This window comes from Marmota flaviventris, chromosome 6, assembly GCF_047511675.1.
Source record: "Marmota flaviventris isolate mMarFla1 chromosome 6, mMarFla1.hap1, whole genome shotgun sequence".
In the NCBI taxonomy this organism is placed as follows: Eukaryota; Metazoa; Chordata; class Mammalia; order Rodentia; family Sciuridae; genus Marmota; species Marmota flaviventris.
The window spans coordinates 157519169-157546245 of record NC_092503.1 but is presented as its reverse complement, the minus strand read 5'-3'; the positions used below and the strand labels follow the sequence as shown (position 1 = coordinate 157546245).

The 27077-nt window shown below is 41.3% G+C and overlaps 1 protein-coding gene and 1 long non-coding RNA gene across 4 annotated transcripts in view; one reads left to right on the top strand and one right to left on the bottom strand.

The window, feature by feature from the left end:
- The window catches only part of Znf322 (zinc finger protein 322), a 31247-nt gene extending 21501 nt beyond the window's left edge, over window positions 1-9746 (top strand). For all 3 annotated transcript variants that reach the window (XM_071613767.1, XM_027948294.2, XM_071613766.1), the window contains one exon: window positions 5479-9746. In XM_071613767.1, coding sequence (XP_071469868.1) covers window positions 5661-6860 — 1200 coding nt within the window. In that variant the 5' untranslated portion in view covers window positions 5479-5660 and the 3' untranslated portion in view covers window positions 6861-9746. The remainder of the gene's footprint in view (window positions 1-5478) is intronic.
- Window positions 1082-27077, bottom strand: LOC139706102 (uncharacterized). The gene is made up of 3 exons (XR_011707815.1): window positions 26844-27077; window positions 10601-10752; window positions 1082-2101 (listed from the first exon to the last, which is right to left on the bottom strand). It is a non-coding gene; the product is annotated as an uncharacterized lncRNA (long non-coding RNA).

The following is a 27077-nucleotide window of genomic DNA, read 5'->3' as shown; positions in this document are numbered from 1 at the left end:
AGGAGAGGAAGGAGATAGTTTGCAGATGTAGAAGTGGAAGGAACAGGAAAATGTGGCTGTTAGTGAAGAAGGGGCAGTAAGAGGGACAAGAACCAAGGTATGAACAGATCAGCAAATAGGTGCAGAAGAAAACAACTAATTTGAAAGTTAAATTATACAGATATATATTTTCTGAACATATCCACACAGACATGACATACACACAATCTTGCATAGTGGAAAAAAGTAAAAAATCGTATGATGTTTGAAAAAATTTTAGAAAGTTAAAAATTTTTTAAATAAATACAATAAATGGAATATGGAGGAAAAAGAAAACATGTAATTAGAAATAAAAGGCTTGTTTTCTGCTGTGGCGATTAGAACTGTCAGCAGAGATGGACTTCTGTTCCTTGTGTCCTCATTTTTGTCTCAGCAACCTTTGGGTCAAGGGCTGGGGGTCAAGTCTGATGTCTGTGTGTTCTTCACCTCACTGCCAGCCAGTGTAGTGGCTCCCCGCGTCCAGCAGGGGTGGGTAGACTGGGAAGTACTGGCGACCATGGGCTGCTTGCTGTAGCAGGGATGGTGCCGAGTTCTGATTGGAAGTCCCAGTAGTTGGGGTTTTAGTCTTGGCTGACCTGTGGAAGTCGGTATTGGAGATGGGGTCCAGGCCCCCTGTTACTGGGGACGTGCTGTCTCTGCTGGACCTCTGGGTCTCTAGGGCCTCTGGTAAATTCTCACAGGTTTCCAGGTCACCACTGTGGAAGTGAATCACTAGGAATCGGCCCTGGAGTGCAGAGCTCCTGTGTGGCCACTGTCAGTGTCTTCCCAGTAGCTCCTACAGTGCGCCAGCAACCAAGACGCTTTCTAATCTGGTATGGGGAGCCTGTGCGAGGCGGTTTTCTTTGTGCCTGTTTCAGTCACTCTGGCTCAGGCACGCTCTGGAGTTCATGGCAACTTCCTTTGTTCCCAATCTTCTTTTTAAGAGGAAAGTGGAAGACTTTATTAAAGGATAGCAGAAAAGACACCCTCCCACCCCACCCCCCACACTTGGAAGAAGGGGACCCAAAAGGCGAATCCCTGTTACCAAACTTCTGACCCTGCTTACAGTGGTACAGTATTTATAGATAGCTCCCAGGCCACGCCTGAGGTCATTTCCAGGCCAGTGATCTTGATTCCCTCTTAACTGTGGGCCGTGCCGTTTTGTGTAGCTTTTCACTGAGCCACTTCCCCCACCAACTGTGTCCATAAAGATCAGCCTCCCTCTGTGATCCACAGGTTTCCCCAACCTTTTTTTTTTTCTGCCTTGTCCTTTCCCCTCCCCTCAGTGGCATTGTACCTCTGCAGGCAGCTGGCACATCTCTCACATTTTTTTATATTGCTCTGACTTTCTGTGCTCTGTGGTTAAAGTTTCTCCATGTGGCCTTAGTTACTCGCCTCACTGAGTAAGTCTGGCTCTGAGGAACTGCTGGTAAGTGCATCCTTCCTCTAACACCACCTTCTCTCCTCTTGAGGCTCCGCGATCTCTCTCCTTGACCCACTGATGGCCTCTGTCTCACTGTGTCCTCGTGTTGTCTGCACTCTCTGGGTGTGTATCCTTGGTAGCTGTGTATCCTAAACTCTTCTTAGAAGGACACTAGTCACAAAAGACTAGGGCCACCTGATGTTCTCATTTTAAGACCCCTCTGAAGACCCTGTCTTTAAACATAGTTACTTTCTAAAATAGTAGGGGTTAAATCTTCAGTATGTGAATTTGAGAGGCAACACACAGTTCAGCCATAATAGATGAAAACCAGTTAGGAGGTTACTGTGATAGTCCATGTGAGAAATGAGAGTGGTAGGGCCAGGTTAGTAGTAGCAAAAGTGATGAGGAGTGACTGAATTCCTAGATTTACGTGTTTTGAAATGGAGCCACAAGATTTGTTGATGACTTGATTATAGGGTGTGAAGGGAAAGAATGCAGGATGACTTCAAGATTTTGACTGGAGAAAATAAAGGATGGATTTTCTATGAACTGAAATGAGACAGGTGATGGTTGGAGCTGACCTTAGTATCAGTGTAGGTCCTTTAATGGCTTCCTTTGACTTGTTTCAGTCAGTTTTTTTTGTTGCTGTGACCCAGAGACCTGCAAGAATAATTGGAGGAGGAAAAGTTTATTTTTCTCACAGTTTCAGAGGTCTCAGTGTGTAGACAGCCAACTCCATAGCTCTGAGTCCAGCGTGAGGCAGATCCTAGTACAAGAGCATGGCAGAGGTAAGCACCTTGAGACATGGCTTCCCAAGGAAGCAAAGAGCTCTGTACATGGACAAAATATGAAACACCAAAGGTGCACCCCCAGTGACCAACCTCCCTCCCTCCTCCAGCTATACCCTACATGCCAACAGTTACCACCCAATCATGAGCTTTTGGGGAACACCACATATTCAAACCAAAACAGGTTGTGTAAGGCACGAATAGATTCTAGGCATTTAGCTCTGTAAACTTAATTTAATAATAGGAATAATGAATAATGTTCTGATACTTTTGACTTTGAGGATTTACTGTGGCAGGGACAAAGTATGCTCTGGGGCTTAATACTTTGTATATTGTTAGCAATTTTCCTACTAACCGTAAACTAAGAGGTCCTTGGTGCATAGATGAGTAATGCAGTGTTTTTTATAGATACCTGCTATTATAGGTAATCCCTGAGACTCAGACCCATGCGCATGAAACACGGCAAACTGACTCAGCATCTTGGTAATAAATGCACAGAAAAGTATTCATTGTCTGATAGGGGCAGAAACATGCTAATTTTAATGATATTTTATAAGCTCATGGGTTCATGTGATGGGTCAAGTTGTATACATGGATTTCCTAGGATACCCATTACCAAATGAGGAGAGAGTGGAGTACTACAAATGGTTTTGTAGTTTAAGGGGTTCTTCTATAATACCATGAGGATCCCTGAATGATGTAATTTGGACCAAAAAAGGTATATATGGTACGGTGCAGCAGTGTATAGAGACATGTTAAATACTTGAAATGTGAGATGTAGCCACTGTGTTTAGCACTAGCATGGCTATGTTGTTTAGCTTGCCTACTTTCTTTCTCAGCTGTTGGACTTCCTGGTTCTTGTTAGCCTTCTAGCACACTTTTCTCTCTGTCCCTCTTTGGTCACAGTTCTGTATTTCTTATGAATCTGTATGTCTTAACTGAAGAAACTGCACTACTCTCAACCCATTCAGTTCTTACTTCTATCCTCTATAACTAAATTTTAGAACATTCTGAATTGGCATTTGAAGGCTGGGTATGTCTTTTTATATCTGTAAATAACTTTTCTTATTGCAAGAGTAGTCTCTGTGCTTTGCATGAGGAAAGCATATAGGTTGCTGAGTGAAGATTAGAAAACAGTAGTTAAGCAGATTGGTGAAGGACAAAGCCACCCATCATCACATTACCAAGAGGTGACACAATGTGCAAGGGTTCTAGGTCCTGTGACTTACTATCTTCTATGAATGTTTAAGCTCCAGTCCAATATTAGTTTCGTAGTTAAGGGCCCTTTCTGATTAACTGTGGACTCTCTCCCCAGAATAACGGACAGATTCTGAACAGCATCTTGTTACTCATCAGTTAAAGGTTTTATGGGTTATCTAAGACCCTCCACGGATGCCAAATAAGAGCTTCCATTCCGAGCTGGACTATCTATCTGTATGTGCCAGGCACTGTCATAGGTGCCAGGGAAACTGCAGTGCACAAAACAGACATCAAAACAAAATTCCTGTCCCTTAGAAGCTTACTTAACCTTCTGTGGAGAAGAGCAAAAAGGAGAGAAGGGGTGTTGTTCGTATGGGTCAGCTGCAGTGGAGATGTGTTATAATTTAAAATAGGATAGTCAGAAATGGCCGCCTGAGAATGTGACAGTTGTTCAAAGATGGGAGGGAGGTTAAAGAGAAAACATTGACGAGACCCAGAGGGGGAGCCCTTCATCCAGGGAGGGACGGCAAGTACGCAGACCCTGAAACTAGAGAGAATCCGACTCAGAGTATCTGAAGAGCAGAGAACCCAGTCACAGTGGTGACCTGGAGGCAGACTTCTCTGGGGCTTGTAGGTTTCTAATGGGCAGTTCTAGGGGAGTGGTGAAGGTGTCTGGTTAGGATGTGTTCCAGAAGCCTTGGAAGACAAGAAATGGAGACAAAAGACTGATTTCTTTTGAGGAGTTTTATGTAAAGAGTAACAGAGAAATGGGACAATAGCTTGAGGGTGAGGGGATTGAAACAAGTTGTCTTGTTGGTTGTGCTTTTGTTGTTCAGAAGAGAGAGAACTGCCAGTTTGCTAATTAGAATGATCCAGTAGAGAGAAAGAAAACGAGAATGCAGAAGGAGGGTAGAGCAACATCCTTGTGGAAAAGCGGGTGGAGTCCAGCACCAGGGGCAAGGTTGACCGTGGATTGCGTGGCTAAGGGATGGTGGGGTGCTCCACAGGTGACAGGCTGGCTGAAGTGTTGGGAGCCTGCGAAGTTGTCTGCCTCTGTGTTTATGTGTGTGTGTGTGTGTCTGTTTTCATTTTGCTTCCGTTTTCTTAGTAAAAACAAAATCTTCAGCTTACACTGCTTAGATGAAGGATGGCCATCCCAGTGTGTAAGGCGGGGTCAGACATCACAGAGGTCCTGAGGGAGTAAATGTGAAGGACACAGAAGACTCTCCCCTCTGCTTTGCTTTCTTCCTCTCCTGAACTTGCCTATTAATGTTATTAGAGTCATCTTAATCTTTCCTCTGAAGCAATGAAAAGAAAAACCCTGGTTTTGGGATCACCCAGGTTCATATAAAGAGCTTTTATTGGTGGTTTCTCATATGTATGTCTCATTTTTATTAGCAGAGAGGAAAACCAAGTACAGAGTGAGCATTCCTAATCAGAAGCTCCTAAATCTGAAATGCTCCAGAATCTGAAACTTTTTGGGTGCCAGTATGATGCCATGAAAATTCCACACAGTCACTTTGTGTTCCATATACAAAATTATTAAAAATATTGTATAAAATTGCCTTCAGACTACGTGTATAAAATATATACCAAACAAATGAATTTTGTGTTAAGACTTTGGTGCCACCCTCAAGACTTCTCATTTTATGCATGCAGATATTCCAAATTCTGAAAATATCCAAAATCTAAAACTCTCTGTTTCCAAGCATTTTGGATAAAGGATACTCAGTCCATGCAAAACATAAAAGACTTACAGATTCTGATGCAGGATTTCGGTCTTTTTTTTTTTTTTTTTTTTTTTTTTTTTAAAGAAAGAGTGGGAGAGAGAGAGAGAGATTTTTTAATATCTATTTTTTAATTCTCGGCGGACACAACACCTTTGTATGTGGTGCTGAGGATCGAACCCGGGCCGCACGCATGCCAGGCGAGCGCGTTACCGCTTGAGCCACATCCCCAGCCCCAGGATTTCTGTCTTTTCTGTAGTGATTTTAATCTTTAGGATTCTTAATGTAGGAATTTAAATGTTATTTCTACCTTGTCTTACAGGTTTAGAAATACCAAGTAAGAAATTCATGTATATGATGCGGGAAACTTGGAAAGGCAAATTGCTCATGACTGAAAGGCTTAACATAGATGAACCTTCCAAGTTCTTAAAAACAGAATGACTAAGAAGACAATGATGGGTCAAGAAGACCAGTGGAAGACTCCCTAGGAGAGAGCCATAGAAAATGTACACTTCAGAAGAAAGATGGGATCAGAGAACTCAGAAAAGGAAAGTATATCATGTATACCCTCAAAAGGGTAAAAAGATTTTTATTCATGTGCATCAGATTACTCCAGTAGATAATCAAATATACGAGTGCCTTGAACGTGAACGAGACTTCTGTGAAAACTTAGCTCTTATTATGTGTGAGAGAACCCACACTGGGGAGAAACCTTACAGATGTGATATGTGTGAGAAAACCTTCATCCAGAGCTCAGATCTTATTTCCCACCAGAGGATCCACAATTATGAGAAACCTTATAAATGCAGCAAATGTGAGAAGAGCTTTTGGCACCACTTGGCCCTTTCAGGACACCAGAGAACACATGCAGGTAAAAAATTCTATACATGTGACATCTGTGGCAAGAATTTTGGTCAGAGCTCTGATCTGCTTGTTCACCAGCGAAGTCATACAGGCGAGAAACCGTATCTCTGTAGTGAGTGTGATAAGTGCTTTAGTCGAAGTACCAACCTAATAAGGCACCGAAGAACCCACACAGGTGAGAAGCCATTTAAGTGTCTGGAGTGTGAAAAAGCCTTCAGTGGGAAATCAGACCTTATTAGCCACCAGAGAACACATACTGGTGAAAGGCCCTACAAGTGTAACAAATGTGAGAAGAGTTACCGACACCGTTCAGCCTTCATTGTACATAAAAGAGTTCACACTGGGGAGAAGCCCTATAAGTGTGGTGCCTGTGAGAAATGCTTTGGCCAGAAATCAGACCTTATTGTGCACCAGAGAGTCCACACAGGTGAGAAGCCCTATAAGTGCTTGGAATGCATGAGGAGTTTTACTCGCAGTGCCAACCTCATTAGACACCAGGCGACTCACACGCACACTTTTAAATGTCTCGAGTATGAGAAAGGCTTCAGCTGTAGCTCAGACCTTATTGTGCATCAGAGAATTCATGTGGAAGAGAAACCGCATCAGTGGTCTACATGTGAAAGTGGCTTCCTGTTAGGTATGGACTTTGTTGCCCAACAGAAAATGAGAACTCAGACGGAGGAGCTACACTATAAGTACAGTGTGTGTGATAAAAGCTTCCACCAGAGCTCAGCCCTTCTCCAGCATCATATTGGTGAAAAACCGTATATCTGTAATGTGGGTGACAAAGCTCTTGGGCTCAGCCCCGCTCATGCATCAGAAGCCTCACAAATGTCCTGACCAGGCAAGAAGTTATGACACCATGAAAAATTTAATTACAGATCAGAGCTCATTAGGATGAATCTAGGTGAATCTCAGACTTGGCCCAGAGCGCAAACTTCAGTGGGGACCAGAGAGCCTGCAATTGTAGGAAGCATGAGGAATACTTCACCCAGAAGAGCCGCCCTAACAGCCACTCCAGTGAGAAACTCCACAGGTGCCCTGAGTTTAGGAAAACCCTTAGCCTGAGCTTGATCACCTACAGGATTTGCACAGGTAGGAAACATGCACTGCATATACAAGCTTTCTTGCAGTACCCAGCCCTCCTCATTGCAAGGGAATTCACACCAGAGAACAGCTTCTTAATAAATGCCTTCAGTGTCAGCAGAGCTTCAGACAGTATGTACATCTCGTTGGACACCAGAAAACCCACCTGGGGAGAAGCCCCAGCAAGTGTGGAAAGGCTTCTAACAGAACTCTAACTTTCTTACCCATCAGAGAAGGCATACTGGTGAAAAATTGTATATTTGTCTTGAGTATGGCAAAAAAAGAAAATAGAAGAAAAAATCTGAAGAAAGATCTTATAAGTGTCTGAATGAGGAAAAGCTTGTCAGTGATCAGCTCTTGTGGTATATCAGGGCGCTCACATAAATACCTTGAGTCTGGAAAAACCTTGCTAGTAGCTCCTATTTTATTGGGCCCAAAGAACCCATTCTGCAGAGAAGCTTGCCTCTTTAAGAGGTCTGATTGTGAATTGTGGGTGAGAATCTGTGTATATATAGTACATGTAAGAACTGGTCTTAAATTTAGTTGACCCATGGGGTAGAACTTTAAGTGGAGTCAGTAAGGAAATCATTTTTTTAGATACCCAGAAGCTTGTTCTGGGGAGAGCTGGGGCAGGTCAGAGTAGACCTGTTGGGTAACTCAGGAAAAGATGCTTTTTCTTTTATCTGAACCACTTAATGATTGCTTTATTTTCACTTTTTAAAATTCAGAAATTCAATAAAGGAAAGGACTGTAACCTTGTAATAGAAGATGTGGCATGTGTTACTCTTGGGGGGAAGGAGAATGTTGATTTTTTTACTCCTTTTTTTTTTTTTTTTTTTTTTCATCGTTGGCTAGAATGGGACTAGTGTTTTGATAGTGACATAGGAATCCTTAACTGGCTGTGAGAAGCACCAAGAAGCTAGGAAGTAGTTATCCTAAATTAAAAGTCTCCCAATAGTTTCCCCTTTGCAGGATCAACCTCATAAAAAAAGCAGAGTACTCAGCTGTAGTGTATATTGAGGCACACCTTCCAAATTTCTCTTTTCCCTAAAATGTCTTCTGGGTTATCATTAGTATTTAAATTTTCAAATTTAGAAATTCATTTCTTTGCAACTCAAAATGTGGATTCCAGGATAATGGTTGTGATGTGGTCAGTGTCCATATCTTTTGGCCTGACTTATTGTTCCTTTCACTGATAGAGCATAGATCCCGTCATTCGGTTCCTGGCTAAATGGCCAGGGGAAGACTGAAAGGAAGGTGACATCTGAGCGAGCACAGAGTAAAAAACTCCTAGTGATATTTGTCAGTGGAGGACCAAGACTGTTTTCACTTGGAGTCTCCTGACTCCACAGCTGGTTTTCTTTTCTCTCCACTGTCCTGCTGTTTATAGCAAATCAGGCCTCATAATGATACATCTTTTCGTTTATTTCAGTTCTTCCAAGGGAAGAGAAAAATACATTTTAATCCCAGGGAAAGGATTGCAGTCATCACAATATAAGGTATATATATATATATATATTGGCTTGGAATGCAGGATTCTAAATGCTATAAGGGAATGAGTAGTTGTTGGATCCACGGGAAGTTTAAGAATAAATACCGTTTCCCATTTAACAGGGTAATAGTTGTCTTTAACGTTCTGTAGAAATACTATAATCTGAGGATCTAAAAATGGTCACTTCTCAGCTTTTTTCCTCCCATCAGATTAAAAAAACATTTAAGACAGATACTTTCAAATTCCTACAGTATTTGGGACTCTGCAGGCAGGTGGTTAGAGTCCTTTGTTTTGGGTTTTCTTAGCGGACCCCTGAACTCCAGAGGGTATTGGCATTGGATTCGTTGAGTAGGCCCGTGGCTGCCTTGTATGCAACTGTAAACCTTGCTCCTGATGGTGGGCCGATGATCACCATAGTCGTAGGGTCAGTGGCTCTAACTCCTAATGGTAACAAAGAATCTGATTCTAGGACTTTTGTCTTTTAGAAAACATCCTGTAAGTTTTATTTGTTTTTACATGTTTCAACAATGTTTACCAGTAGTTCTTATATCATGAAAAGTTGCCCAGTGTGATAAACATACAAGATGTATTTTTTGCTTTCTCTTTGATGAGAGTCATGCCTGTCACTAGTATGACAATTGTAATACTTGGTAGTATGGGGTGTATGGCATGGCAGTGAAAAAATTCGTCCTTATGACTGCTTATTAATTATTAGACCTTGGAGAAGGGACAGAGTTGGTGTCATTAGCAGGGCAGTACCTTGCCCCTTCTCCCAACTAATCTTACTGGTAATTTCTCTAGTCCTTAAATGAACCATGGGCCATCCTTCCAGTGGAGAATTTGGGGTGTGGAACAGGTCTGAGGGTTTAGCCACGGGGGAAAGGCATTGGTGTTATTCATAGAGCAAAACCTGAGGTTGGAGAGGACCACTTGGGAGCCTGTAACCAAAACCAGAAGGTCACTTTTGGGATGGATGGAGGTTCCCTTGAAGCAGTGCCAACCTAAATCTACCTCAGGTAAGTAGTTAGAGTGACTTTTTCAAGATTTCAGACCAAATGAGATAAATTGTATTCAGTCAATGTATTCCTATGCTTAATGTTTTTGTTTTCCCTTAATTCTTAAATAAACATTTGTCGTGAGAAACTCCATTTTTGTCTTCACTATACTATAAGAAATTAGCATTTACCCTACACTTGCATTGGAGTAAGGCAGATATTCAGTGGTACTTAGGTTTGGTGGTGGTGATAGCCACTGGGCAGCCTCAGGGATTTCAGGAGTGTTTGAGGCTGAGACAGAGGAGTGGACACCTGGAAGAGCTATCCTGTGTGCTCTGCTTTTGTGCATTGGATCCTTCTGGCACCTCCCCCACTGTGTCATGAAAATAGCACAGGGAGGAGCAATAACTTGAACTGACCATGTTTGGGGTTCTGCTAAAATACTTGTGTGGGTAATTGTCACCCTCAAAATTAAAGCAGCATTTTGAGTTTGCAGTTCCTGGCAGAATCCACATTTTGCTCCACTGCTGCTGCTTGTATTTTATCACTTGTTGAGTCGGAGTGGGGTAGAGGAGCTGGTGCCAAAATGGTATGCCAGGTTTTCGCCTTTTGTGACGCTTTCCCAGGTTGTATCTGTTGACTCTGTCAACAGAATAGGTCTCAGCTTTCATTGTGAGAAGAAGGTGAGGTAACACTGGCTGAACGCAAAGGGGAAGGCAGGATGGTGAATTTCAAGTGTGTTCCCTCTTGCCATTCACACAGCAGTGTTACTAGACCAGGCCTACAGCCTTCAGGCTTTTTTCCTTGCTTTAAACTGATGCTACATCCCAGCATTGAGGTGAGAAATGTTTCTAGCAAAAATACTAGTCATGTCCCTAGAATAGCTGAATAAGAAAGGGTCCCAGCCCCTGGGAAGTGGAGAGGGAGGGGTGGCTCCCAGTGTGCACACTCATCAGGTGATTCTCCACGTTGCTATTTGAGAAAAGAAACCCATTGCAATGAAGCACCTGCGTCATCTCTGACCATCACACTGCCTTCCATCTTCTTCTGTCACATTGTCTTTAGTGACCTCTGGAACCTGTCTTGGTCTCCTCTATTGATGATTTCTTTCACTATGGTTTTTCCTGTCTTCACATATGCACAGGTATCCTTTCATTCTCTGTTGAAAAAAAAAAAATGTTTTTTTTTTAGGGCTGGGGTTGTGGGTCAGCAGTAGAACGCTTGCTTAGCACATACGAGGCCCTGGGTTCGATCCTCAGCACCACGTAAAAATACATAAGTAAAATAAAAAGATATTGTGTCCAATTACGACTTAAAAAATTAAATAAATAAACATTTTTTATTTTAAGACAGGTCTCACTAAGTGGCTAAGGCTGACCTCAAACTTGGAATCCTCCTGCCTCAGCCTCCTTTGAGTCACAGTGGAAAATAAGCCCAACATTCAGTTGCCAATCCCCACTCCCCTTCTGTACTTAGCAGTACAGTTGGGTACTGATTCTGTTTCCAACCTTTTTTTTTTTTTTTCTAACCTAACTTTTTAGGCATCTGAAACTTTTCCTTTACACTCGATCATGAACAGTTAGTGTAGAGTGAACATTTTTGCCCTCATGCATTATGTAGTAGAATGTGGATTGGTTAATTGAACCCAACACCAGATGTGAAATGCCATTTCCTTTTCAAGTTGAATTGGAAGATTAGTCTTAAACTAATTTAGGACATAGCATTGTCATGATTGGTGATTCTGGTCTAGGGTGGACACGTAAGCTAAACCAATTAGATAGACTAAGGGAAGACTCTTACATAAACCCTTCCCCTCCCCACCACCCCCCACTTCACAGGCACAGACTGGGCAGTGGCAGAAGACAGCCAAGAATTGCGAGAGATGGCCAAGGAGTGTGCCTGAAGAGACATGGCCTTCCAGTGACACAAACAGGAAATCCCTTTTCACTATGCCTCCTCATGTTGGGTTTGTTATTTCTGACTGAAATTGCCTTGGCACTCCGTAAACTCTCATCCAGGTAGGCAGTTTTCCTTCATTCCCTCTCTGTTCTGCTTTCTGTACCTGGACACTGCTAAGTGCTGCTTTCTGTCTACTCAGCTATAAATATATGAGTATAAATACCAGTGTAAAATATGAAGCTGTGTGAGTCTCATAAATGGGCATTCGTTGATCAGTGAATTGGCTGAAATCATATGCCAGGTTTTCAGGGGGAAAGGCTAGGGGTTCACCAGATTGCTGAAGAGCTGGGTTGGCCCACCAAGGCAGGATGTGCTGCTGCAGCCCAACTCACGTTACAGTCCTCTCAAAGTTCTCCTTCAGACTTCCAGTTTCTCACATGTCAGTCCATGGGGACAACATGAAATGACCAAGAAGAGTAATGACTTCTTGCACTAACGTGATACTGAAATGTCTGAATCACAGAATCAGGAATCTTAGGAGAAATAACTAGTATAACATTTGGGGTAGGAGGTGTCCAGGGTGACTAACAACAAGTCTCGTCATGCCATCTGGCAGGGAGGACATCGCAGCCTTCAGACTGCTCCTGGGAGTCAAGCCAGCAGTCAAGCAGCAGTGAGGACAATGATAGAGTAGGTTGAATCACCCAAATGGGCGTGCACACTGAGAAGTCAAGGAGCCTGGCCTGTTTTATTATGTAAGACGGGTCTCCTGTGTTCCCAGGCCGGGTGTTGAACTTGTGGCTTCAAGTAATCCTCCTGCCTCTTCCTCTGGAGCAGCTGGGAGGACAGGAGTGTGCCATCCTGCCATGGCTTCTCAACTGGGCTCGTGCGAGGGGCGTTAGGGAACCCAGACATCCTTTGAAGGGATAATTTAGGAAAAGAGTCTAGCATTTGGCTTACGCTATCTGCACAACCACAGTGAGAATCTGTTAGAGTCTGTAAACAAGTCAAAATAACACCTGGCATTTTGCCAGGGGAATGTTAGAGTTCGTAAACAAGTCTGGATGGTGCCTGGCAAAATGCCAGAGGGCGTGGTTTGAGAAGTAACAAAAGCGAGCCATTAAGTGTGGAGATTCCTTATTGGTTGACTGATGTATCTAGTTTATGCTAATTAGATAAACTGTGTGGAAAGTATAAATACTGCTCCTGTCCTGGAATAAACGGCTCCTACTCCTGCTGTATCAACGAACACAAGTTATTCGTCACCCCCCGGTTATTTTGCAGCCAGCCGGCCTTCTACAAGAATCCATACAGTTGAGAAAGGAAAACATGTGCATAGAAGTATTCCACCCAACAAAAGCAGAAGAGATTGTATGAAATGGAAAGCAATGTTTCTGGGTTTCGTGACCTGAAAAAGTCTACTGTGTTAAGGAAGTTTTAGAAATCATAGAGCCTTTGTATTGAAATAAGCAGAAGAGTCTCAACATAGTTAAGAATATCAAGTTTCTTGTTTTAAAAAATTTTGATAAATTCACTTCCTGCCCACCCCTCTACAGTGCACACTCAGTGAAAGCAGAGCAAGTCTGAGTGGACAGCTCCTGTATGTCAGCACCCAGATTTGTGCCTAGATGACTGTGATAGTTAACGTGTGCCATACGCTACATCTTAGAACTCGAGTGGATGCAGGGGTCTACACACCTGTATAACCCATCCAGTTCTCTTGAACTACGCGGGACCAGTGAATATGAGAGCTCCCTTAGTTTATGTCACAAGGCATGCTTTAGTCTTTCTGGGCATGTTACCCTAGCAGACAAGGTATTCTGTTGGCCTGGAACTAGGCTTCCCTGTTGCAAAAGGGACACAGCCTCAGATGAGAGTTCCACCTGGAGGAATATGGAGCAGAGGACCCAGCTGACCCACAGAAACTGGGATAGTGAATTTGGGTTTATTAAGTAGCTGAGTGTGTGGAATTTGCTGTACAGAAATGGAGAATAGTACATTGGTAAATGGCAAACAGTTCCTTTGTCTTCTTGCTGCTCTCATGGGAGTGGGGTGCCAGAACTCTGCCTTTTCACTGCACAAGACCCAGAGGGAAGAGCCTCATTGTCGGCTCACTCACTCTGTTCTTACTGTCCCAGTTTCTTACTTTAAAATGTTCATGCCAGATCAGACTTAATGCTTTGTCACTTTTTCTTTACCTGTACATATTATTTTTTCCAATTGAATGTGGATTTCAGCCATCATGCCTGTCACCCTTGAATACTCAGACATGCGTCTCCTAGTGCTGAGAGCCACGGCTGAGTCTGTATGGCCCCTGGCATTTTGCCAAGAACAAGGGTATTCCTTACTCGCCACCTCTAAGGTGGTGTGTGCACTTCCCTCTGGCTCCAATCGGGAGGCATGGTGGGTCTGTGTGCCCGTTACTAACAGTGCTGAATTCAAGCCCTTGGTTAAAGGGTGTACATCAGACATCTCCATGGTAAAGGTGCCTTCCCCCTTTGTAATTAAGTGGTGTATGTTAGGGTATTTTAAGAATGTGTGCATCCTTTTGATATCCATGATGATCCATGCCTGAGGGACCTGATTCTCAACATATATTTATTTGTGTTATCTACAGTATATACAGAAAAGTTTCAGAATTACTAAACAAAAAAGCTAACAACTAGCCAGATGCTATAGTGCACACCTGTAATCCCAGCTGTTTGGGACATTGAGGCAGGAAGATTGCAAGTTCAAGGCCAGCCTCAGCATTTTAGCAAGACCCTATCTCAATAATAGAGAAATGGGGATGTAGGCCAGTGATAGAGAACCCCCGGGTTCAATTCCCAATACCAAAAAATAATAATAAATAAAAGCTAACAACCATTCTATTAGGTAAAATTAAATTTTCTTTAGGTTTTTTTTTTTAAGCATAAAGATTTGCTTTTTTCCACTTTTTTTCTTCATATATAAAACATTACCATGATTCGAAAGCCAAAATAATATAAAAACCTCCAATCAGGAATCTTGGCCCTCTCCTTATCCTTTCCACTCTATTTCTACCACCTTAATGGTTGTCCACCCTTCATTTGTTTCTTTTTGCAAAAATGAGCAAGTACATACACATATGTGTAGTTTGATGCGTGCGTGTATACATTCATCCTACTCCTCTAGATCCAGCCTGTGTGGCATCTTGGGGCTGTTTCTATTGATTACTTTTCCCCCCTCTGACTCTGAATCACATCCCTTTGTGTGAGTGTCCATGTGTATGTGTGCATGGATGCATATGTCTGTCTCATCATGGTTGATTTTGTACTGAGCTGTGTGAATGATATGTCATAAAGACTCTAGGTTCTTGTATTTCCCCTCTCATTTTAGCAGTTCAGTTACTCTCTGTCCCCTGGAATTGTGTAAGCCAAGTTTTACTATCTTAGGAAAGCCAAGTCCCTCTTATTTGATGAGATATAGTCATGATCTCTGTTCCCTGTAGATCATGCTTGAGGCTTTCTTGGTTCTCAAGAAGGGCTTACTCTGAGTTGTATTACTTCAAATGTTGGACTTTTTTTGTGTATTGACTAAGTACCCAGGATAGAAAAAGTTTTCTCTATTCTGACCTGATCTCCAAAATCTCAGCGTTTTTTGACTTCTAGAATGTCTGATCTTCTTGCAGCACAAAATCAGCCACTCCGGTAAGCCTCATACCTGAGGGCCCCAGCCCTCAGCCAGAGCTATATGGAGGACACTTATACAAACATCTGGGTATGCTCTCTGCAGATCACTTCTTTGTATATACATATTTCTATTTTTTATTTGTTATAATTACTTATGCATGACAGTAGAATGTATTTTGACACATCATACATAAATGGAGTATAACTCCCCATTCATCTGGTTGTACATGATATAGAATTAATTACACAGGTCATGTAATCATATATACACATAGGGTAATAATCTCCAAATTCATTCTACTATCATTCCTACCCCCATGACCCCTCCCCTCCCTTCTGTCTAGTCCAAATCACCTCTATTCCCCCCCACCTCTCTTATTGTGCATTAGCATCCGCATTTAGAGAGAACATTCAGCCTTTGGTTCTTTGGGATTGGCTTACTTCACAGCAATGTCTGAGTGAACCTTTTCCCCCACATCCTCACCAACATTTATTGTTGGTTGTATTCTTGATGATTGCCATTCTGACTGGAAAGATCACTCCTTTTTAATGCCCTGCTCCACAGATTATAGCTGCCTTTATGCACTCCAATGTATGTACCATGTTTTGACATGATTACATGTTCATGTATGATACATGTACCTTTAAAATCTTGTGCTAGTCTTTTTTTTTTTTTTTTTTTTTTTTTTGGTCTAATAGTATACAGTTAGATGAAAAAGCACTGGAAAGTGTTCTCTGCTACACAATCAAGAAATCAAAGGGTTTTTTTTTTTTCCTCCAAAGACAGTAAACAGAATACAATAGAAAGTTCAGAAACAGATTCACAATTTATATATGAGAACTTGGTATATTTGAAAAGTGTTACTCAGTAAATGGCATTAGATTAATAGGTAAAAGCTCAAGAGAAAAAAATGTTAGGTTCTTTCCATGCCATTTGCAAAAATAAAAAACAGGCAGGTGAATAAATTGGAATTATGAACCCAGCTCCACCACAGTAAAGCAAGAAGACCTTGAAGAAAGTCCCATGACATCTCTGGACTTCCCATTTTCTACTCTATAAAATAAACATTTGAACTAAACATTTATACTGTGTATTAAGCTAAGTCCTATGTCTCTGTTGAACACTTGGATTTTAGTCCAAATTGAAAGTTAGACTAACATCCTATGGTGAATATAGATGCCAAAATTCTCAACAAATTACTAACAGAATTGAATTCAACAACACATTAAGTCAATTCATTCACCTTGATTACATGGGGATTCACCCTGGCAACGCAAGGACAGCTCGGCATCCTCTAGTAAATGTGATTGATACTTCACGACAGAATCAAGGATAAAAGCATGACCATTACAACAGATGCCAAAAAATGTAATGAAATTCAATATTCCTTGATTTAAAAAAAAAAAAACCTTCAACAAACTAGGAGTATAAGGGAAGTACTGCGCCACAACGAAGGCCGTGTGTGGCAAGGCCATAGGGGACGGTGAGCAGGAACAGCAGGAAGCGAGACCCAGGATGCCCAGGCACCAATCCTGCTCAACACTAGTCTTTGATTTAACTTGAATTCTTTATTATGTGTCCCTGCATAGTTAACGACCTGCCAATAACGCAAATCAATACAAACAGCCTTCCTCTGGACCATATGCCAGTGACCATCTTGGATGTCCACAGAAACAGTCTTCCTCCAGACCCATAAACGATATCCAAGCAACCAGAACAATTCTGGGGTTACTTTGTCCTTTGTCTTCATTTATAACATTATTTGCCCCTTTTTCTGTGGACGGTATACCTGCCCCTTTTTTCAGAACAGAAGTCCTTTTGTTTTAATTCCAGAAGCAAACTGTTGTCCAAGTTTTGTTGTGTTCACTAGGAGAATACAGGTCACTTTTGGTGGTTACTGTTCAAACTTCATTGCTCAGTATTACAGTTGTAACTCATTTTTAAAAAGATTCTGGTAAATACCCACTGAAATAGTGCCTGCTTTTTAATGAGTACAAATGTTCTATGTAGTGTCAGTTGTGTTTCCAAGATATGAATATCCTTTACAGGAGTAAAATTTTTTAAAATGTAGTAATCACTTCTATTTCAAAGAATAAAAATATTGGGCTGGAGATGTGGCTCAAGCTGTAGCGCTCTCGCCTGGCATGCATGCGGCCCAGGTTCGATCCTCAGCACCACAAACAAACAAACATGTTGTGTCTGCCGAGAACTAAAAAAATAAATATTAAAATTCTCTCTCTCTCTCTTTCTCTCTCTCTGTCAAAAAATAAATAAATAAAGATATTGTGAAAATATTGTGAAAAGACTAAAAATATTTTCAGGAGAAGTACTACAAAAATTAATAATATTCTGATATAATAATCCCATAAGGGTGACACAAACAAGCTTCTAAGAGTCTTGGCAGATATATCCCTGCAGCGACCAGTACCTGCCAGGCCCCCGAGTGTGCTGACTTAATCCAGCGCTGCCACCCCCAGAAAAGCCCCAAAGCTCTTGGGTGTTCCGGCTGTGCAGACACGGACATGTGTCCATACATACATTTCTCCCTTCTCGCTTTTAGCATTTTCACAAGTTATTGTTCCTGCCACACCCTTTGAGGATCAGGGTATTTTGTTTAGTTTGTTTCCCTCTTTTTCCCCGCTTTCCTCTCCTGCTAATAGCCAAATTCTCTTGTTCTCTTGATCCTTCCCCCTTCACTTTGTTTATTCTATTTTTTCTCCTCCTCCTTTATAGGCATCACTTGCTTCATCTCTTCTGCATTCTCTCTGTTCACCTTTTCAACTATTTTCTACCTTCCTGTCACTTTTTCTTTCTTTCTTTCTTTCTTTCTTTTGTACCAGGGATTGAACCCAGGGGCGCACAGCCACCGAGCCACATAGAGTTGCTGAGGCCAGCTGTAAACTTGTGATCCTCCTGCCTCTGCCTCCTAGGCCCCTGATACTACAGACATGCCACCTGCTTGGCACACTTTCTTTATTGAACAGAACTGTATTTTACCATCTTTTACAACTATTTGGTTTATATAACTCCTGCCCCCCACCATTCATAGTGTTGCTATTATTGCTGTTCTGGATGACACAGGTAACACCTGCTGTTTACTTTCATGCAGATCTAGCTCACAGTTATACATTTTTGCTGTATAAATGACCATTCCTGTTTTGTGGTAGTGTTACACATGTCAGAGTAGGCACCAAGTTTTTATTTTAACGTTATGTATCATCTGGGTCAGTTGTAGATATTGTTTCCTACCCTTTCTGTGTGAAATTCACAGGGACACTACAAAGTCACAGGTTAGAGACTCTGTTGCTGAACAAAACCCAGCAAAAAGACAGCACACCTCACTCCACACACAAATGACACTTGATCTACAGCTATACATTAATTCAAAGATAAAAACCCAAACTAATGAACAAGCACCAAGTAGGACTGGCTAGGGATGGGCCCTCAGGCCCCATTCAGGGATATCCACTACTACAGCAAAAACAGAATTAACACAAAGGCTGTGGATACCACACCTACAAAGGGTCTTAATCTAGATTGCTCCCATGTCCTTAACATACAGAGTTATTAAGGCTGGACCCTACAAGGGGTCTCTTTTTCTTTTTTTCTTAAAGAGAGAGAGAATTTTAATATTTTTTTTTTTTAGTTATCGGCAGACACAACATCTTTGTTTGTATGTGGTGCTGAGGATCGAACCCGGGCCGCACGCATGCCAGGCGAGCACGGTACCACTTGAGCCACATCCCCAGCCCCCTACAAGGGGTCTCAATCTAAACCACTCTAGGACATTTTGGCAACAGAAGGCCATGCCCTAAAAAATTCACAGATAAAAATGGAAGAGAAATTCATTCTAACACATGCATGCAACTCAAACAGCAATGCAAAGAATATGAAAAAACAAGGTAACATGATGCCTCCTAAAGTTCACCAGCAATTGACTGCAAAGATACTGAAGTATAGAAATATCAGATAAAGAATCCAAAACAATGATTATAAAAATGACCGATGAATTCCAAGAGAATAGAAAAACAACTGAATGAATTACAGAAGTGAGTACAGTATGTGAATAAGAAATTCAATAAGGAGATGGAGATTTTGAAAAAGAACAAAACAAATCTGAGAAATGAAAGACACAATAAATCAAAAAAAAAAATGTTCAACTGAAAGTCTCTCTAATTCTGAAGACAGAATCTCAGAGCTAAAAGACAAAATGACCAGTCTCAAATATTTAGACAGCATTAACGAAAAGAAAATAAATAACCATGATGAGAGTATATAAGAACTCAAGGATAACATTAAGAGACCAAATTTAAGAACCACTGAGATTGAGGAGGATAGTGAGATGCAGGCTAATGGAATGGATAAGTTTTTAGGGAAATAGTAACAGAAAATTTCAAGACACTGATACTAAGATGGACATGCAAAAACAGGAGGCATTCAGAACCCCAAATACACAAGATCAAAAAAGAACCTTTCTATGACAGAACCTCTCTATGACACATCATACATAATTAAAGTAACTAACATATAAAACAAGGATAGAATTATAAAAGCCTCAAGGAAAAACATCAAGTCACATTTAGAGGAAAGGCAATCAAAATACCTCAAATTTCTCAGCACAAACTCTAAAATCCAGGAGGGCTTGTCATGATATGTTCTAAGTCTTAAAAGAAAATAACTGTCAGACTGGGGTTGTGGCTCAGTGGTAGCACGTTCGCCCAGCACGTACGAGGCCCTGGGTTCTATCCTCAGCATCACATAAAAATAAATAAACAATAAAATAAAGGTATTGTTTGAAAATAATAATAATAATTTTTAAAAATAACTGGCAACCAAGATTGCTATATCCAACAAACCTATCCTTCAAAATTGAATAAAACCTTCCAGATAATAGTCAAAAATTCTTTTATTTCTGCTTAAGTCAGTACCACAGAAAACACTTAAAGAAGTACTCCACACAGAAGAAATTAAAAACAAGTCCCAGAGCTCACAAATATAAAAAAAAATTCATTTGAAAAATAGCTAAGCAAATGAGATACAGGGCCAAATTAAAAATAAATCAGAATGGCAGAAATTAATAAATATCTCTCTATAATAACACAGATTGTAACTGGTCTCAACTCTCCAATTGAAAAATACAGACTGGCAGAATGGATTAAAAACAAAAGCCAACTATATGTTGCTTACAAGAGATTCACATTTTAGGCAAAGACAGGCATAAAATTGAAAGTGAAAAAATGGAAATTGATATAATATGCAAACAGAGCCCCAAACAAGCAGGAAGGCTATTCTCATATCCAACAAAGCAGACTTCAGACCAAAGTTAATCAGAAGAGACTAATAAGGTCACTTCATATGGTAAAAAGTACAATCCAACAAGAAGATAAAACAATAGTAAATACTTATGCCCCAACCATTGGTACACCTAATTACATAAAAGAGACACTACTAGAATTAAAGCCTCAGATAGACCCTAGTACAATAATACTGAGTGATTTAAACATTCTTCTCTCACCAGAGATAGGTCATCCAGACATACACTCAGTAAAGATTCTTTGGAGCTAAGCAAAGACTCTTTTGGACCTATTATAAATCAAGTAGACTTAAAAGACATCAATAGAATATTTGATGCAACAAGAACTGAATACACATTCTTCTCAGTGGCTTATGGAATCTTTTCAAAAGCAGAACATAGTTTAGATCACAAAGCAACTCTTATCAAAGAAAAAGAAAGATATAATTTCTTGTATTTTATCTGAACATAATGCAATGAAATTAGAAATCAACACAAAAACATCCTATAGAAAATATATAAACACGTAATTGAATGATACACTTTTAAATGATCACTGGGTAATAAAAGAAATCATGGGGGGCTGGGATTGTGACTCAGCGGCAGAGCGCTCGCCTAGCACGTGCGGGACCCAGATTCGATCCTCAGCACCATATAAAAATAAAGGCACTGTGTTTTTTAAAAAACGAAGAAAAGAAAAGAAATCATGGGAAAATAAATTTGAATAGTGATACAACTTGCCAGCATCTCTGGGCCTAGAACCTAGTTCTAAAGAGGAAAGTTTATAGATATGAGTACCTACATTTAAAAAGCAGAAAGATCCCAAATAAAAAACCTAATGATGCATCACCAGGTTCTTGATAAAAGAAGAATAATCCAATTCCATAACTAATAGAAGGAAGAAAATAAGATCAGAGCTGAAAACAATGAAATTGAGAATTAAAATAAATATATGTAAAGGGTCAATGAAACAAAGAGTTGATTCTTTTAAAAGCCAATTAATAAAATCAGAGATGAAAAAGGAGAAATCACTACAGACATCACAAAAACACAGAGGAACATTGGGGACTATTTTGAAAACTTATACTCAAATAAATTGGAAAACCTAGAAGAAATGGATACATTTCTGGTCACACATGATCTGCCAAAAATTGGAGCAAGCAGACACGGAAAACCTAAGCAGACCATTAACTACCAATGAGATAGATGCAGTAATAAAATGTTCTCCAACAAAGAAAATTCCAGGACCAGATGAATTCTTGACTGAATTCTACTTTTAAAGGAGAATTTTAAAGACCTTTAAAGAAAAACTAAAGCTAATGCTCCTCAAATCATTCCATTAAATAAAGTGATGGAACACTTCCAATTTTATTCCATGAAGCCAGTATCTCTCTCTCTCTCTCTCTCTCTCTCTCTCTCTCTCTCTCTCACACACACACACACACACACCCCAAAACTAGATAAGGAAACATCAAGGAAAGAAAATTACAGACCAATATCCCTGATGAACTTAGATGCAAAAAGCAAAAATACTAGCAAATCATATTTAACAACATATGAAGAAGATAGTCTAGGGTGACCAATTTGGTTTTATCCCAGGGATGCAAGGATGGCTTTACATAACAAATCAATACATATAATTTAAAGCATAAATGGAATTTGTAACAAAAAGCACTTAGCCATCTCAATAGATACAGAGAACACCTTTGACAGAATTCAGTACCCATTTGTGATAAAAGCATGGAAGAAACTAAGGACAGAAGGAACCTACCTCAACATCATAAAGGCTGTATATGACAAACCCAAAACTAACATCTTAGTGAATGGAGAAAAACTGAAAACATTTCCTTTAAAAATCTGAAAAAAAAACAAGTATGCCCACTCTCACTACTCTAAAGATTGTAACCAGAGCAATTAAGCAAGAAAAGGAAATTAAAGGGATAAAAATAGTAACGGAGGAAGTCAAATTATCTTGTTTGCAGATGATATGATACTATACTTAGAAGATCCGAAAAGCTCCACTAGAAGATTGCTAGAGCTACAAACCCAGAAAAGTAGGTGAAAAAAATTAAGATAAAAAAATCAATAGCATTCCTATATACCAATAATGAGTCAGCTGAGAAGGAAATCAGGAAAACAATCTCATTTACAATAGCCTCAAAAAAAAACAACCTAGAAATAAATCTAATCAAGGAGGTGAAAAATCTCTACAATGAAAACTGTAGGACATTAAAGAAAAAAATTGAAGAAAATGGAAAGACCTCCCATGTTCATGAATAGTAAGAATTAATATTGTTAAAACAGCCGTACTACCAAAAGCAATATACAGATTCAGTGCAATCCCTATCAAAGTACCATTGATATTCTTCATAGAACTAGTTTTTTTAAAGTCCTAAAATTAATAAATGACCCAGAATAGTCAAAACAATTCTAATCTACAAAAAGCAATGCTAGAGCCATCACAATCCCTGAATGCAAAATATACTACAGTGCTATAGTAACAAAAACTGGTATTGGCATAAAAACAGACATAGACCAACGGTCCAGAATAAAAGACACACACAGAGATGCAGTCATCTGATCCTTGGCAAAGATACCAAATATATATATATATGGAAAAGCCTTTTTAACATATGGTGCTAGGAAGACTGATTATCCATATGTAGAATGAAACTAGACCCTATCTCTTACCCCCCACAAAAATCAACTCAAAACTGATCAAAGACAGGAAGTAGAGCAGAAAATATGCAACTCCTGGGGGGGGGGGGGAAGCAGGATCAACACTCTAGCATTTAGGCATAGGTTAACGACTTTCTCAAAGGACAGCATGCGTATGGCAGCATAATTCACAATAGGCAAGAACCAGCCGAGGTGTCCATCAATGGATGAATGGATAAAGAAAATGTGGTGTTTATATACAATGGAGTATATTTTATTTGGCCATAAAGAAAAATAAAATTATATCATTTGTAGGAAAATGAATGGAACTCAGGACCATTATATTAATCAAAATCAGTTCAACTCAGAAGGCCAAAGTTTGTATGTTTTCTCTCATATGAAGAAGCTAGAGAGGAAAAAGAAAAAGAAAGGTGGTTGCCGCAGTCGGGCTGGGCAAATAACCGGAGGTGACAAGCAACTTGAAGGTTAATTGCAAGTGAACTCACGGGGAACTGAGCGAGAACTCAAAGTAGTGGGCTCCTAAGGTAGCGGAGCCGCTTCTCTGCGGGACAGCAGAGGTATATATACTTAACTAATTACACACAGCTTGACTCCATCTAGATACAGCGGTCAGCCAATAAGGAATCCTCACCATCTTCATGGCTCGCTGGCGTGGCTTCACAAACCACTCCTCCTGGCAATCTGCCAGGCGCCATCTTGACTTGATTTGCATCCCCAACAGTGGTGGTGGATTTCATAAAAATCAGAGGGAAATCAGTCATCCAGGGCTTGACTGAAGGAAGCGCTGGAACGTGCCGTGGCTCAGGAGCCGAGCTCCTCAGGGAGCAGAAGCATGGTCAAGACCTCCCATCAGATTGCTGCTGCTTTGTAGGTGCCTTTGAAAATGAACAGGGTTTCAAGAGGCAGTGGTGGGCAGAAGGACCTCCAAAAACGAAGATGAGCAGACGTCACAGACTCTAGAGCTCAGGGCACGTCCCGTAGACAGGAACCAAGTGTATCTGCAGTGTCTGACAAGCACTGAACCTTGGATAGGCATCTACACCTGTGTACTAAAAACTCAGCACATTGTAGTGACTACATTCAAAAAAAAAAAAAAGAAAGAAAGAAAAAGAAAACCATTTTTTCTCAAGAAGTTGGCCATAAGATATAAGTGCAACAGCTAAAAAATTACTAACTGCCATAAGTAAAATAATTTCAGTTACATTCAATCAGTTTCAAACAGCTTCGACACACTTGAATAAGAGAATTTTCAAAATTTTGGATGGACTCAATATCCTTAGTCTATTTATTCTAAGAAAGATATTTGAACAAAACGATGAAATTTAATACTTGAAGTAACCAAGAATCCTTTGAAATAGGTGGAGGGTAATCTTTAAGGAACAAGGGGGCAGCTTACAAATGAAGTCTGGTGGGCATTGCCTTATCTCTCTAAGACAGTAATGGCCTGTCCTGAAGTCTTCATGCCTAGTCACATTCACTTATGATGATGTAGAGCTGACATGTGTGGTAGAGTGGGTGTGGGTAACATCTAGAGAAATTACCAACCTTGAGATAGTTTCTGTGTTGCCTATTTTAACATGCTTCAAAACTGTCTCCTTAAGGAAAGATGTATCTTGGTTTTGTTGCTATGCTAATACATTAAAGTCTCCTGCAAAGACACTGATTCAGCGTCTCAAAGAAAATATGAGAATGCAAGTAACAAATGTGAGCAGAATGGGCTAAAACACTTCTGTAGATGCATTTAGGGTTGTGAATTCCAGCATTTATTACCTCAAATGCTGTCTTGACTTCATATCTTTGCAAACGGTTCATGTAAAGCAGTTGCTTTAACCATGAATAGACCTTTCATATGGTTCTTTTTTACAGTTTAAAATAACCCTAAAGCAACATTTTGTAATGTTTAATTACTTATTGAAATACTGAGTTATAATGGATCACAGAATAGTGTATATTAAACAACGTGATTTTAAAGAGTGAATTAAGACAGCTGGGAAATTATGCTGACACATACATTGGTTCAATGTTCCTTTCTCACTCTAAAGCAACACACCGAAGCACATTTGAAATCGGCAAGCTTTCTGTGCATGGTTCATTAAGTCACAGGATGCTCAGCAGTGGGTAATCGCTGCTATGATGGCAGACCCCTGGGTAAGTGTTCTTAAATTTACTGACTCACAGAACAGTATTGTTTTTTTCCTAAATAAATCTCTAGGCCTGCCGCAGTCCGGCTGCGGCAAAATAAACGGGGGTGGGGGGTGGGGGGGTGGTGGTGGTGAGGAATAACTTGTGTAGGTTGATACAGCAGGAGTGGGAGCCGTTTATTGCAGGACAGGAGCAGTATTTATACATTCCACACAGTTTATCTAATTAGCATAAACTAGATACATCAGTCAACCAATCAGGAATCTCCACACTTAATGGCTGGCTTTTGTTACTTCTCAAACCACTCCCTCTGGCATTTTGCCAGGCACCATCCAGACTTGTTTACCAACTTTAACATTCCCCTGGCAAAATGCCAGGTCTTATTTTGACTTGTTTACAGACTCTAACATAGGCCTTTACCAGTAACCTTGTGCACAGGAAGGAGTGAAAACATCCTTGCATAGGCCAATCCGGAGGGAAACCGAAAGCTCCTGCGAATTGCAAGCCCTCATCCTGACTCCGCTACTGGCCCCTTTCTTTCTTTTGCTCCTTCCCCTGTGATTTGATGGTTGGATTTCTTTCTTTCATCGTGCTCTCCTGCTCTTCTCCCGAACGTCCTTTTTGTCAGTTTCCTTTGCCATTTCTCCTAAGCTCCCCCCTCTGCCCTTTCCTCTTTTGTGTTGTTCTCTTCTACAGCTACTTTGCGTCTCCTCACACGGGTCCTTTCTCCTGTGTCTATTATTCATCTCTAATTCCCACTCTCTTGTACGCCTGCATCTCAGCTTTTCTCTTCTTTCTTCCTATCTCATGACCACTTTCCCACACCTTTTCTTTATGTGACTCCTTGAATCCTTGCTGAATTGAAGCTCACCCTATCATCCTTCACAAACCCTGTCTGAAAAAGCTTTTTAAAAAAAAAAAAAAAAATCTTTATTGGTTGTTGATGAAATATTCTATTTTATTCACTTTTACGTGGTGCTGAGAATGGAGCCCAGTGCCTCGCCCAGGCGAGGGAAGCACTCACCACCCAGCACAGCACAGCCCCTGAGAAAGCCTTAGCCGGTGTGCGGAGGGAATGGGGCCTCTTCACCCGCAGCTCCGGGGCGCTCACTCGTGGATCCCGGGGAAGAACAGGGGGAACTACAACGTCAAACCTCTTTGTTGGAAGCCTGGTTTGTTGCGTTGGGTAGTGCTTGTTTGGGCATCGCCCAGCCATATGATGTGCAAGCCTCTGGGTTTCCCTCTGCTCTCTCCACGCCTTGCAGCGGTCTCTCACTCTTTCCACGACCCTTTCTCTGCTTCCTCTCTCCCCTGGGCCCCGCTGTCCCCACGCTGCCGGCCACCCACCGACCTCACCTCGGGGGACCCTGCGCCTGTGCCGGGTCTCCACCGGCTCCCCTCCACCCAGAGACGCCCTGCAATCACCCCCTAAACCCAGGATTCTGCTTAGTAAAAGGACAAAAGGAACCCGGGGTGCATCAGCGTCCCTGGGACTTATGGGGGAGGCTGACTCCTTCCAAAGTGGGGTGTGTGTGTGTGTGTGAGTGTGTGTGAGTGTGCCATGAGTTTAAAGTTTTAAGTCCCACCTGGACTGCGGTGCGCTGCAGCCAGCTCTCCGCTGCGGTGACCAAGGACCGACCCTCGCAGCGGGGGGCAGGGACAGCTCATCAGGGGTCCGGGCCGGGGGCAGCAGGCCCATTCCTGGGCCGAGGTGGGCTGACCCCGGCGGAGCGTGTGGCCGAGGCGGCAGCGCACAGGACCACCCGAGACGGAGAGCCACCCCTCAGCCCCCCGGCCGCGCCCGCTACCTCCGGGCACCC